The sequence below is a fragment of the Stomoxys calcitrans genome, chromosome 2 (assembly GCF_963082655.1).
Source record: "Stomoxys calcitrans chromosome 2, idStoCalc2.1, whole genome shotgun sequence".
Classification (NCBI taxonomy): Eukaryota; Metazoa; Arthropoda; class Insecta; order Diptera; family Muscidae; genus Stomoxys; species Stomoxys calcitrans.
The window spans coordinates 157,574,861-157,590,403 of record NC_081553.1 but is presented as its reverse complement, the minus strand read 5'-3'; the positions used below and the strand labels follow the sequence as shown (position 1 = coordinate 157,590,403).

Below are 15,543 nucleotides of genomic sequence, written 5' to 3'. Positions count from 1 at the left end.
ATTTGCAAGCAAAAGTACGCGAACGACATCCAGTGAACAAAGCATATTTTTGGAACAGCTGATTTTTGTTTTGGTTGGGTTTTTATTTGCTTGCTAAGGAAACAATTGTTTTTATATAAAAAATGCTGGTGACACTTATGAGGTATTTTCCTTAGATAAACATCAATTTATTAGCCCGAGAGTGACAAGGTTAGAAAGGGAGCCATTGGTAGTATCAGTGATCTCCGTCCCGCTGGACAGCCATCACAATTTACAGTGCACGAAGCTACGAATGTCATCCGAGGCACCAAGTCGCGCAAGGCGTAGGGTCCCAGACGGAAGCTCTTCATTGATGCTGAAGAATCTGGATCTGCCTGGGTTCGAGTACCTTTCAACTGTCCTCAGCCTATCTGAACACTACAACAACAACAACCCTTTGTTTGGAAGATGGGCAGTGTGATCCTGCTACTAAAACCTGGAAAGGCCACGAGCAAGGGGAAGTCGTACAAACCGATTTGTTTTCTTTCAACAGTAGCCAAGACGCATGAGGAACTACTTCTTCCGATCCTACCGTTGGACAATTTCCATTCGCCGAGCATCAGTATTTCATTTTGCATTTCAAAGGCTGTATAAGACTACAACTGCTTTACATGCCATAACCGTACACAAATGTAGAAACAACGTTCTCAAGTCCCTTGTCGGTAGCACTTGGTGTGCTGACAAAGGAACCTTGGACTAACCACCAAATGCTTCTGGATATTGTGGCTTAACAAATTGCCGCGACCACTGACGTGAGGCTAAGGGAGCTTTCTCTATGGTCATGTGGCGGCTACGGACTCTGTGTTCTTATTGAAGATATCTGTATCCGTTCACAATTGGCAGACTAATTTGCATTTTTCCCCATCCTACTGTGCGTAACTTTTGACTGCCCAGCCAGACCTACTAAATACCATGGCAGCATATTCCCTCCTTAACAAATTCAAAGGAACGGTGTTGGTTTCATCGTAGCTCTTTGATGAAGAAACCGAACATTTCTTGGTGTCTGGAAGGGTACAATGTTTTAATTTTTCAAGGTTTTCCAAATAATTCCGAAAACTTTGCACTTGCCTTCTAATGTAGAACAAACGTATGAGGCAAAATTACAACTTCATTTGGGGAGTTTTTTGTACCAGATTAATAGCTGCTGCCTTGAATCTTCATTAAAAGTAAATAAAAATGAAACAAACCAGTAAACCAGTAATTACCAGTAAACAATATTTTTATTATACCCTCCACCATAGATGGGGTATACTAATTTCGTCATTCTGTTTGTAACACCTCGAAATATAAGACCCGTGACCTTCAACATACATGTTGAATATGGTCTTAATCGATATATTGCCTGATACAGCTCCCATATAAACCGAACTCCCGATTATGCTTCTTGAACCCCTACAAGCTGCAATATTTATCCGAATGGACTGTAATATTACCCTATGACTTCTACTATGGTCTTCAACATTCAACTCACTTATGGCCCGAATCGGACTATAACTTGATGTAGCTCCATTATTTTTTGTTGGACTAAAAAGAGATACCGCGCAAAGAACTCGACATATGCGATCGTTGGTGGAGGGTATATAAGATTCAGCCTGGCCGAACTTAGCACGCTCTTACTTGTTTTTTACTTACCTCTGCCTTTTAGATCCATTTTGGTGTTAGCTTTAGTATTTCCATGTAACGGCTGCTTTTTACAAAACAGCTGATCTTTACAAAACATCTGATCAAAGTTGCAAATTTCTGCTGGCAAAAAAAGTCCCAGTAGAAATTTGCGGGTTCTCTATTTTTGAACTGTCAAATAAAGTTCGCGAATGACTCCCAGTAAAAATTTGTGCAAATTTGCACAAATTTTTGAGTTCCTGAAAACAGCTAATATATATCACAAAATATTTTACAATTTTATCCTTTACAAAGTTCCTATTTTTTTTAAAGAAGTTTACTTTTCGAAAATGTTGGTATTAAAAGAAAACAACATTCATTAAGGCTCTATTACACGGTATGTAGGTGCTTTATGACATTCAAATTTACCATGTGTAGAGTTGTACATGTCATGTGATACAAGTGAAACTAATATATGAAAATCACTTTTCAAAATAGCACATGTAATTCTTTAGGTTTAGAGCGTGCTCTATTCCTTCCGACAAAAAAGTAAATAAATCAGCTGTCTTTGTTGTCAGTCGAATAAAAACAACCTCAAATTAAATTGTTTCCACAAGTTTATGATTTAACCACCTTTCTCACAACTTTAGCAATTTTTACGCGTTAAAAAAATCAGATTTGCTCCCATTTTTAGGTTATATCACACGAAAATAATATACAGGTGTGATAGCATAAATTATGAATCGTATGTAAACAATTTTGATAAACATTTTAAATTACATGCGAATACAAAAAGTGACATATCATAAGACAACTATATGCCCTGTTATAGCGGCTTTACCCATTACCATTTATTGTAATTGGTAACAGCCTGTCCCACTTAAGCAACTTTGCTAAAATCAGCTGATTTCATAACGGAAAAACATATGAGTTGAGTCGGCCATTTGAGTGGAGAAGGCTAATATAACTCATCGCTTATCGAGTAAAAGTAGCCTTACGTTTTCGTAACTAGTCTTTTCTATTTTTTCTGAAATATATAAGCTATGTATAAAAATCATTTTTTAAATATATGCCTTTAAATAAATACATAATTTCTTTTTAATTTCAGAATGCCATCAGTGGAAAATACGGAAGAGTCTGCTGCTCCCCCTGTTCCAAAAACAGAGTTGGAGGAATTGCAAATAAAAGCTAACAGCGTTGCAGATGATGTATGTATGCCTTGTCATATTAACTCTTTTTTATTTCAGCAATGCATAAGCAATTCGAAAACAAGACAAAGCGCGCTAAGTTCGGCCGGGCCGAACTTGTAAATAAAACTCTTAAGGCCGAAACAGAAAGAGCGCGTTGAGTGTAGTTTTTGAGCGTTGCGTTTCAAAAATGCCACTCTGCACACAGAAAAGTTAAAACATTTTCAACTTTGGCGCTTGAAAGCGAGTGTCACTCTGTGCTGCCATGTGTGAAGTAGTGGTATTAATATCCAAAGTTAGAATTGATTAACTTTTGCGAGTTGATTTTCTGATATTTGTTTAAAGATTGGCATTTTTCGTGGCGACGCTCCCCAACGGCCTTTAAAGTATGAATGGCATTACAATGGAAAAGATTATTACCAGCTGTACATATGAAGAAATAATTTTTATTGCAACTTTACTAAAGATCTAAATTTATAAAGATCAAATTCGTTTCATTTATTTCAACACATGTAATGTGAAACCTTCTAAAATAAATTCTAAAACCTTTTGAGAAGCAATGAAATTAAGAAAAAATTTAGAAACGCGCATTGGGATTACAACGAAAAAAACTCTTAAAATATCTGCCGCTTGAGAACAGATAAGTCTTTGAAATTTCCAAGGTGCTGGGTGGTCCTGGTACCTAGGCTTTTCGAAAATTTGTTCCGGCTGCCAAATCTTTATTTCCGATCCGATTTACTATTTCTTGCTGAATATTGCTCCAAAATGCCTGCAAAAACGTTATAGTTTTTGGTATATTCCTTCAAAGTGATACAACATCTATATTTAACTACTAATTAGGCCGAAATTTACTGAAAACGTTGTCGACGCATAAGAGAAAATGTGTGGAAATGTACCACATATATTGGTAAATGAGGAAAATATGTGATAAATCTTAAGTAAATCGAATTAGATTTAGATGCAATGCTAATATATATGCCCCTGTTCCTTAGTGGAATGTTGTTGGACAAATTTGCTTTTCTTATATATATGCATACCAAACTATTTGATAGAAATAAAATAAATGACCCTATCCCTTACATTACATAAATTTTCTGGTTGTCATCAGCAACTTGCCAACTAACCATTTTTTCCGACGGGTCATTTACTCTCTTCCACTATCTATGGGCTAGATGGTCTAAGACAATAAATTTCAGGAATATGAAAGAGAATTTTATAACCTCTTAAATGGTGCATATTATTTTATTATATTACTATTGAAATTCTGAATTAAACAACACTTTTGACGACGAACTCCCCACAGTGCGGCGTGCCGCAGTCCGACACCTCTTTGGGAAGAAGGTTTTACATGGCTGCCATACCATTTTTTCAAATGGCGTAGTTCCTTAAAAAATTCGCCAGCATTAGGAGGGGATAACCACCTCTGAAGTTTTTTTCTAATGTTCACTCCAGGATTCGAACCAGGGCATTTAACGTCATAGGCGGACATGCCAACCTCTGCACTACGGTGCTATATATTGGGTTGCCTAAAAAGTAATTGCGGATTTTTTAAAAGAAAGTAAATGCATTTTTAATAAAACTTAGAATGAACTTTAATCAAATATATAATTGCCATTTTGTCCGATAACCTTTTGCCATCTTACTGGCAAATTTAGTATTCCACGCTCATAGAACTTCTGGCCTTTATCTGCAAAAAACTGAACCAAGTGCGATTGCCGAAAGTTTTACCATTTAAGGAGTTCTGCAAAGATCGAAATAAATGGTAGTCTTATGGTGCAAGGTCAGGGCTATATGGTGGATGCATCAAAAGTTCCTAGCCAAGCTCACTCAGTTTTTGGCGAGTGACCAAAGATGTGTGCGGTCTAGCGTTGTCCTGGTGGAATGTGACACTTTTACGATTGACCAATTCTGGTCGCTTCTCCTTGATGGCTGTATTCAATTTGTCCAATTGTTGACAGTAAACATCCGAATTAATCGTTTGGTACCTTGGAAGCAGCTCAGAATATACCACACCCTTCCAATCCCACCAAACAGACAGCAAAACCTTCTATTGGTGGATATCAGCCTTTGAAGTGGTTTGAGCTGGTTCACCATGCTTGGACCATGATCGTTTTCGACTAACGTTGTTGTAAACAATCCATTTTTTATCTCCAGTTATGATTCGTTTTAAAAACGGATCGAATTCATTGCGTTTAAGGTGCATATCACAAGCGTTGATTCGGTTTGTTAAATGAATTTCTTTCAATACATGTGGTTCCCATATTAAAATTGACGCCAAACAAACAAATGTAAACAAAATTTCGCGCACTTTTTTTCTAAAAAAAGCTAAAAGTAACAGCTGATAACTGACAGAAGAAAGAATGCAATTACAGAGTCACAAGCCGTTGAAAAAATTTGTCAACGCCGACTATATTACTACTATATTACCGACAATTACTTTTTGGGCAACCCAATAAAAGTTACCCAGTTTGGAAATCAAAAAAATGTATAATATTAATTGTTTGAATTGTAGCCGTTGAGTGGAGCGGACGTGTTTTTATTTCGCTCCTCATAGAAAAAAAATCCGTATCTCGGAATAGGTACTACCTTCTACGAAAAAAGTTTAAAGCCTTTTTGGAGTGGGCTCAAAATTGACTCTAATCGATTCGGGGTACGACGGCAGCGCAATCGAGCGAAAGTGCAGGATGCTGGAAGGGATAGAACTGACATTCCAAGCACTTCTACGGAAGCTGGAAAAAGGATCAGATCTCCCGAAGAGCATAACACTGTTAAAATGCTGATGAAGAAAACGAGCTACCCGCTTTCATGTGCTCTGGGAAAACCAAGTCAACCACCCCACAATGATGACTTCGGACACTGTCCTGCGGAGGTAAACAGTCGGAACAGTAACGAAGGAAGCGTGCACGGCCCCTGAGTCTTCATGGAGGACTTTGACTTCCAAAAGGATGTCGCAGCCATTACGGAAGGGGAAGGTGGGCGATGATCGCCAGAATGGGAAGGAAGCACAACAGAGGTGGGATGACTTATGCAGCCATCAATATTGGCTGTGCATTCGGCAGTATTCCACCAAATCATCGGTCCCAAATGGAGGATCTGATAAACGATCGGATTTTTTAACATGTCTGGAACTCTGTAGAGGGTGCACCCATACAAATGATGAGCTGCGGGTACAGAGGGGGCATCGTTACGCTGGGTTTTGCGGCGTAAAACAGCTCGTTAGAGTGTCCACACTCGACGTGGTGAGAAAGATGGACATCCCCCATCCCACAGAGGCGACGGTCTTCATCAAGGGGTGGGGCAGTCAATTTGCGACCAAGGTTTGGTCGCAGAGAAGTGGGAGGTTTTCCACAGGGAGGAGAAGGAGAATGGAACTCTCTTTGGATTGGCATTGATCAAGTCTCTGTGACAAGTTTGGTTAAGACTAAAGGCACGGCGCAATACGGGAGCAAGGCTGTCTTTTTCAAGTTTGGGAAGATTAGGATAGGCAAAAATCCTCATATTGAGACATCAGGCCGTGCAGTGGCAGGTGTCTCAATACCAACCAATGTAATGTAATGTCCCAGGAAGGAAATGATGCAAAGTTTTATTCTAATTCGAGGCATCCTAGTACTGATATACAGAGAGGACTGCGGGAGCCATTGAAGAGCTAGCATCAGTCGGGCGGGGGGATTCGGTCCTTCCATATAAAAGCCTTTTTCCCACTACACAAATTATTATAGACTCCCTTTTTTGTATCTAAAAAAACAAGCTATTATCCAGAAACTAAACGGTGGGCCAAGCTAACTAGTTAAATGAAATCGCCCATAACTAGTCAGGAGAAAAACAAGAATTAAACAAAAGGCAAAGGTATCTACCAATACGCTACTCGAGCATAATTCCCACTGATGTCATTGTGAGATGCACATCGTTACCCACTCCAACCTATGTCTTCTTAGTGCAATATTTCATTGAAGACCCCTAGTATTCTTACCACACCTTTACTCTATGGTTTCGCACAAGAAAACATCTCATAATTTCCTTACCAATTCATCATAAAAGATACATAAAAATATTTATTGAATATAATTAATAATTCAGAATCCATTTTGTTATAATAAATCAAAAAAATACGTAACATTTTGAAAGCACTCTTATGAACGATAAATTCAGTTGCGTCCCTTAAGGGGTTAATTATACTTTTAGTATCTTTTAACTTCGATCGTATGATTTGACTGGGTTTCTATGCAAGCAAAACAAACATACAAACATTACATGAAAGAAATAAAAAAAATAATGGTATGTATGTTTGTACCATTGAATGGACAAAACAAAATATGCAAAGGCTGTGAGAGGCATAAATGAAATAACAATGTAAGTGTTATACTAATTACTCTCAGTAGAATTACAAGGCAAAAAGTGTCATAATAAAGAGATATGATGCCGCCTACGATCTCTCACAGTCTCTTGGTTACTTAATGTTTGTATGATTGTTTGTAACTATGGTTTATTAAAACACAAGACAACAAAAGAGCGCGAGACAAAAGTTGTATACATTTCTCTTCGTAAAAAAAAACATAGCAAAGACAAAACTTACCAGCACTGCCGCTGCACGTAGAAGGCCTCCTCCATGTAGTGGGTGATGGTCATTGCTATGTATGGACAAAATTCAAAAAAAAACTATTGTATCTGCTTTTGACTCTGCAAAAACTTGCAACTAAACCAACATTAAAGTATCTGTGTTTTAAACAGATATGCCCAAAATTTTACCCTCAAAGAAAAAAAGTAAAAAAAAATGTAAATGAATAAATATATAAATAATTAGATATAAGATTTACGGTGATGGTATGTTCATTTTGATGAACGGTCAGTTGCAGGTCAGGTTAACAGGGCCGGGTATCTGGGTTTAAATATGGCATGGTATTTTTGTCGGATTTGATGTTGATGTTGATGCCAAGCCAAAAGGAAAACAATCGAGACAATCTGCACAATGACTTTTCCAACAATGGCACTGAAAAAGTCCTCGATGTGGAAATAAATAGTATTCTCGTTGCCTTTAAGGTGACGCAGTCAAAATGGATCCACAGTGATGATGATAGGCGTACGGCTCGTTCAAAAAGAAGAAGGCCTTAACAAAAAGACTTCGTGGCACAAATATTTATCACGGGTTCAACCTTGCAACCTGATGCAGTCCAACTGGACAAACAGTGCAGATTATAAGCAACTTGGCATAAAGATGTGGCCGTGGCAAAAAATATATGTCAGATTAAAATAGTTATCACGCTGCTCAATTGGCAGCGTGACTTTTCGATGTCTTGTGGCACTACTCTTGCGGTCCGGATGTTGTATGTTGTATGCCTTGCTTCGTGGCACAAATAGTTTCGGGAAAAATGTATTGTAATATGCCGGTATATCCCCCAAGCAGCTGTCAGAGAAAAATCGATCCTAAAGCTGACCAGATCTCTCCTGGATACACAAAATGTTGTGGGGAATCTTTAAAAAAAACATAACCTCTGTAAGGAAAATTTGGCATATCCTCTACAGAAAAGAAATTCGTACCTTTTTCACTTTCTTCAAACAAAATATTGCGTCAAAAAAATGTCGTTGTGAACTGCTCACAGATCACTAAAGCACTAGTCACAAAACTTAGATGATGCACCGAAAAAATTATGGTTTAAACAATACTCGATTTGATCTTTCCACTTTCGCAGTTGGCAAGTAAAAGGAAGTTATGAAGTTGGCTTTGTAACTTCTAGCCTTCACTTTGCCTAAAAAAAGGTATCAAAGAAAACGTCAAAACCAACACTATTACTTGTTGCCAATTGCAATGGTAATTTCATGGTTGCCACCAATCAAAGATCTCGGCTTGGCAACAAAACTCCTTTATCAAATGTCTATGCTACAAATAAAGAAATGCTGGGCAGAATCCAACTCAGACATTACCATAAAAAATATCTCCATAGAAATAATTCCTAATAAAATCTTAACAAAAAAGTTTGTACATGCCCAAGCTTTGCATCAAATTTGACCGGCCGAATACTTGCTTGTAATATTCAAGTGAGTGAGAGATAAGCACACCCTTTCTTTGTAAACATTGGTGGGTGGTTCATGTAAGCACCTGTAAAAAAACATCATCACAAAGCAGAATGTGTGCAATAAAAAAATGATATCTGCCTTTCATATAACTGTCTTTTTCTCCTTTAATTCGTCCGCTATTCTAAACAATGAATTATTTGTCTGCCTATAAAAAATAAAAAACTCTACTATTGATCACATTATGATCATAATCATCTTTGAAATTTTAAAAGTTTAGAATTCACTTGCAAATTATAAAAGACTTCTGGATTGTGTGGATAAAAAAGGCATATATTGCTGCATATGGAAATTAAAAAAAATAAAATCTACACCCAAAAACAAATGTGAGTAGTTGGATATAATTTCAAGGAACATAATCTAATGTATTTTTTTTTTGGTGCGATGGCTGGAGTAAATGCATCGGGATGAAATTTAAGGAAAAAAAGTGCTGTCTTGGGAATGGTGAGTGATTAATGAAAACAAAGTCTATTGGTATGTCATTTGTCCCAGTGGCTCATAAGGTGAAAAAAGAAGGGACTACTATCGGACACATTCAGATAGTCTTTAGTCCGTGTAATGTAGAAATGAATTTTATAAATTGGAAAATAAAATTATCATCGCATAACTTTATAAAAAAATGCTCAAATTTGAGTACACTGGTTGTGACGAATATCATCAAATAATCGGACGGACAGACGACATAAACTATATATTCTGATAGATGAATATAGTCAAGCGAAGATAAAGTGTAGGTTTTCCTATTGGCCGTAAAGATCCATTACAAACCAGATAATTCACCCAAATCTGGAAGTGAATTAGATGGAACTGACCTACGTGCGAATGTCTTTGGCATGAAAAGTGCCAACAAGTTTTCCTTGCATGTCTTCTAGCACATAGTAGTGGTTTCCCAATTTCTCACGTACTTTAGCTTTAATGAAAATTGGTGCAAGTTTGGCATTAAAAGCCTTCTCTATATTGCTTTGTGCGAAATTGCGCCTAAAAACCTCCTGTCCTATTTGGAAAGTTTGATGTCTAACACGAAGATTGTACTGTTTTTGATTCCTTTCGAATACTTCTTTTATATGTCTACGCAGATCCTTTCTCACCAACTGCATGTGATCATCCCGTGACAGGCTTACGACAGGTTCATCTAAAGGTCTTAAGTTCTTAAGGAGCTCATATGAAGACGCGTGGGTAATCATTTCAAAGCCGAACAAGGCATGAAAAGAGGAGCAACCAATCGATTGATGGTATGAATTTCTAAGCGCACAGCTTATGAAAGAAAGATTTTCGTCCCACCTTCGATGATCGTTTTTCAGATAGGCTCGTATACCAGCAATCAGAGACCTATTGACTCTTTCAGAGGCATTTGATTGCGGCGAGTAGAGTGCGGTATAAACATGGTTAATACCTAAAGACGTAAAAAATTCATTTAATTCTTTTGCACGAAATTGGGATCCATTATCGCTGATAATGGTTTCTGGTACTCCATACATGTGGAAAATATCTTTTTGTAAAAAGTTTTGTATGGCTGCTGATGTGAACTTTTTTAATGGACAGAGCCAATGGAACTTTGTTAAATGGTCTAGAACGATGAGGAGACCAATATAACCGGATTTACTTCTGGGGTAGGGACCTAAAATATCTATGTAAAGTTTTTGAAACGGACGGACAGAAATGGACTGATTACCCATTGGTGGCTTCATTATTTGATTAGGCGCCTTCGTCGTCTTACAAACGTCACAATTCCTTACGTAGGTTCTAACATCCTGTACCATGCCTGGCCAGAAGAAATTCCTTCTCAAAAGGTCTAAAGTTTTGGCCATGCCTCCATGAGCCGCGACTGGAGAATCATGAGCATTCGATATGGTCTTGTTTCTAAGTCCTACAGGAACCCATAACTTCCATGCTTGCTGATCTAAGAGTTCATCACCGGTATAATGTCTGGTACGGTAATACACATATCTATCAACAACTTTCACGTCTGGAAACTTCGCCTGAGCAGTATCAACTTTCTCCTTCAGTTGCTGGTACTCATCGTCCTCAAAACAAGGGGAGTTCAGATCAATATCTGGTTCAACAAATTCTAAGCTGGCGATATCTTCGGAATGTATCCTAGAAAGAACATCCGGTACCACATTATCGGATCCTTTTCTATGTCTAATAGTAAATTTGAAGCCTTGTAATTTAAAGACCCATCTTGCTAACCTTCCTGTCAAATCGGGCTGACGCATCAACCATAATAAACTCGAATGGTCCGTGATTACTTCGAACTCTTGGAGTTCTAAGTAACATCGGAACTTCTTAATCGCTTCGATGGCTGCCAGACATTCTCTTTCGGTGACACTATAATTACGTTGCGCCGAGTTCAGTTTCTTGCTCATATATGCTATGGGCTTTTCATTGCCCTCATCATCCATTTGAACCAGAACTGCCCCGATGCCGTAATTACTAGCGTCGCAGTGTAGATAAAACTTCTTCGAGAAGTCAGGATTAGTGAGTATAGGTGCGGATGTCAAAAGAACCTTAATCCTTTCAAAGGCCTGTTGGGCCTCTTCAGTCCATAAGAATTTCTTCTTCGTCGACAGGATATCTGTGATAGGAGCAACCTGCATAGAAAAGTTCTGGATGAACCTCCTGTACCAGCCCGTTAAGCCAAGGAAACCTCGAACTTGTTTCAAGTTTTTCGGAACCGGCCAGTTAGTTATCGCAGTAACTTTTTCCACATCGGCCATAATACCGCCATTTCCTATTACGTAGCCTAGATAATTTACTCTCGTGCCACAAAACTTACTTTTCGAAATATTCAACGTAAGATTGGCTTTTCTAAACTGAGAAGATATTCTCAGTAATGCTTCAATATGGGATTCAAAATCATCGGAGACTATTATAAGGTCGTCCAGGTATCCAAAAATACTATGCCGAAGGTCGGGTGGGATCAACGCATCCATTAATCTACACATTGTCTGGGCTGCGTTACACAACCCGAATGGCATGACCACAAATTGGTACAGAGGCCTTCCCGGAACTGTGAACGCAGTCAAGGCTTTGGAATTCTCATCAAGGGCAATTTGCCAAAATGCATCTTTTAAGTCCAATTTGGAAATAAGATTGGCCTTTGGTAACCTTGCGAATATGCCCTCGATATTAGGCAATGGATACGCATCTTTTTCGGTCACAGAATTTAACTTCCGTGCATCCAGACAGAGGCGTACCTTGTTGGGCTTCACCACCAACCTAATAGGTGAACTCCAAGGAGAATTCGATGGTTCAATTACTCCTAATTCTAGCATGCGGTCTACCTCAGCGAACATCAGTTTTTCAACAGCAGGTGACACTGGGTAAAACCGTTGTTTTATTGGCTGAGCCGAACCCACATTGATTGAGTGCTTCAATAGCGTTGTCCGACCAAGTCCTTGTGATTCAAAGCTAGGGAAAAGATCTATTACTGCCTGTAATCTCCGACGTTGCGAATCGCTCAAAGGGTACAAATCAGTATCCTCTGACTCTGGTTCTGGTTCGTCTCCTAAGTTAGTGGAAAATGGAACAAAATCCAACGCCTTCGGTGGTGTATCACCATTAGTACCACTACTTGCTATAACGTCTATAGAGCCAACAATATCGGGCATGAGATTAAAAAGTCTACAGAAATCAACACCTAAGATAATTCTCTGTGTGATATTGGGTATAATGAAAAATTTCAAGCGCCTAGTCTGACCTTTAAAGGAGACTTCGACATCAAGCCATCCCTGTACTTTAAGTGGATTGCCATCTGCGGTATTTACATGCGAATTAACCTTGTGAAAGACTGGGTACTTAGAAAAATCATGTCTAGCTAAGTCAGAGCCAATGCAACTAACGTTTGCCCCCGTATCTAACAAACCATATTCCTCGATATTTAAAAAGGACACCTTTGCATAGAACCGATGGTCCTTTGGGTTTGAAATGATTGTAGATACGAAAAATTTTCTACAAAGTTTCCTATTCTTAAAGTATAATCTATAGCGAACTGTCGAGCGCTTTGTCGTCCTCGATTTAGAGCTTGATAGGGAATCAACATTAAAAATCTCATTTCTTCTTCTGCAGTAAATTTCCCACCTTTTATGATAGGGTAATTTAGGCATTATTATTCGTGAAATATCACTATCCATATCAGGTTCGGTATTCTCTGGTCGTCTAAGAATGGTGATGGGACGAGAATCTGAATTATTCTCAATTAAAATGTTCTGATCGGGTGTGACTAATCCAGGTGATAAAAGGGTATTTTCTGATAAAGTTCTTTCCGCTGATTCTTGATCAGGCGCTATAAGTCCTCTGGCAGAGAATTTATCTGCCTCAAGTTTTTTGAAAAATTCTTTTTTCTACTGAGACACTTGGTGCAGTTGGGTTTGTAAGTGTTTTTGGCACCGCACCCGTAACAAAATATTGTGCGATCCTGGACACAATCTTGCCAATGGTGTCCAGTTTTATCACAATTCCAACATGCGAAATTCTGGTCATTTTTCTGAATGGCTTCTACCATCATTTCGGGCTCATCCACTAAACCTACTATGTCACTTTCCTCAGTAACAATTTCTGATATATTGCGACGGGGCATTTGATAGGTATTATGGTTTCTGTTTGTCAAATTCTTGCGAACATATTCGTCGTTGAAAAAATTTTCGCGCATCTGTACCAGTCTGCGGAGGTGTGAAATTGAATGTATCGGCACATAGAGTAGATCCTGGCGGATGTCAGGACGAAGATTTCGTGCCAAAATTTCTATCAATTCTGGTTCTGACATACCCCTAGGGAGCTTGTCCATCATCGAAGAAACTGCCTCGAAAAAGGCATCAAAATTTTCATTTGGCCTTTGCTTACGAGCTCGAATTTCTTCCCTTATGTCAAAAGATGATTTAAATTCACGATACTGATTCCTTAACGCCTCACAAAAGGAGTCCCACTCGACTGTCTGGACCTGCTTATGATAACGCCAGAACCAGTCTCGTGCCTTGCCAGTAAGAAGACTGTTAAGGTTTTTGCAAATCACATTGTAATCACCATTAAAATAATCAGAGGTCAACGATCCTAAACGGTACAAAAACTCTTCCACATTCAACCCATTCGATGAACCATCGAATTTTAGATTCCAGTTTTGAATCGTGGACGTAATCTTGTCCATAGGCATATTCGTCTGAAAAGAATTGGGTGACATATTCGAAAATTGGTAATTCTGATTCGGGTAATTAGGATTCTGTCTAACGTTGGTAGGACAATTTGGAATCCTATTCTGTTGAAAAGCCTGGTCTCTTTGCTGTGAAAATTGATCGGTCAAACGAAAGAAATTCTGACCTGTCCTGGGTAACTGGGAATTCACTTGTGATGACCAAGGTAAATTCTGATTTGACTGAGGTATATTCAAACTTGTCCGTTGCGGGATTTCTCTTGAATTACAATTAACCTGATTCCTCTCTAGGTTTGGATCTACACCATGGGAACTTTCAACCTGTCCTGTATATAGACCTGCATTTCGGAGCAATCTAGTCAAAGTCGTCTCTATCATTCGATTAATTTCTGAATGATCAATAGGAGGTACGTTACCATTGCCGTTGCCGTCTGTGGGTGGCTGGGGCGATAAAAGGGAATTATCCTGCACACGAGACACGTCATTGGCATCGGATGCCACTTGGCGATGTTCCTGCGAACATGCATTATTATCCTGAAAATTATCTATATGACTCTGAAAAAAGTCGCGAACTGTGCTACGAGTGTTATATTGGTGACTCATCGCACCACGTCCTTTGCCACGAGAAGGATTTGTCTTCCTCGAAGTATCTCTTGTAGCTATTTCTTTGTCCCTGACAGGTTGGCATATCCTTTTGCAAACGGGACATTCATCTGAGCTAGACAGATGAGACTCAATACACAGCTTATGGAACGTATGTAAACATCCACTTATTGTAAAACACTCCTCACTCTCTATCATTGATTCCTTACAGATCCTACATGTCGCCTGATTATTAGAACTAGGGACTGCAGCAGCAGCTTGCGCGGAAGATCTCGGAGGGGAATTTTCAACCGGCATTTTAGCTTATGAACAGTAAATGAATTAAACAAATAGAAAAATAGTTATCTGACTAACTCAAGCAAAAATCGAAAACACTAATCAATGATGGTATACATTGATTTTTAAAAATAAAATTGGGCAATTAAAAAATATATATATAGCTATATTTATGTATAAAATACTTCCATACATATGTATAAAGAAAATATTTATAAGGATAATAATTATAAAGAAAAATATTATGATAAAAATAAAAATTGGTTGAAAAAAAGTTGTAATGCAATTACTTTTCCAGTAATGGCACTAAAACAGAAAATTTGCAAAGTGAATATATTCATTCAAAAACGATGTTTTCCTGTACTTCTTGAAACCATAAATATAAAAGTGTGTGTAGTAGATTCGGTAGATACTGGTACTCAAATTGAGCTATGGAACTTTTCTAATCAATCTGAAAGCAAATTCATACGAACAAACCAACTAAGAAGAATCACTTAAGCAAGGATCCTATATCCTCTTGACAGCGGTCATTAAAATTGCATGTAGCCAAATTAACGAAATCCTAGCTAATTCAAAAAGGATGTCGGTAGCTAAGTCCCATAAAAAAAAAACTTTAAACGTCCTAGAAGAGTCGTTACAAACATC

General features: G+C 38.3%; 1 protein-coding gene and 1 long non-coding RNA gene across 3 annotated transcripts in view; both read left to right on the top strand.

The window, feature by feature from the left end:
- Nucleotides 1–15,543, top strand: part of LOC106091404 (synaptosomal-associated protein 25) — a 179,887-nt gene that overhangs the window by 13,233 nt on the left and 151,111 nt on the right. For both annotated transcript variants that reach the window (XM_059362277.1, XM_059362276.1), the window contains exon 2: nt 2,726–2,825. In XM_059362277.1, coding sequence (XP_059218260.1) covers nt 2,727–2,825 — 99 coding nt within the window. In that variant the 5' untranslated portion in view covers nt 2,726. The remainder of the gene's footprint in view (nt 1–2,725; nt 2,826–15,543) is intronic.
- Nucleotides 7,636–15,121, top strand: LOC131994968 (uncharacterized). The gene is made up of 3 exons (XR_009397014.1): nt 7,636–9,317; nt 14,311–14,773; nt 14,834–15,121. It is a non-coding gene; the product is annotated as an uncharacterized LOC131994968 (long non-coding RNA).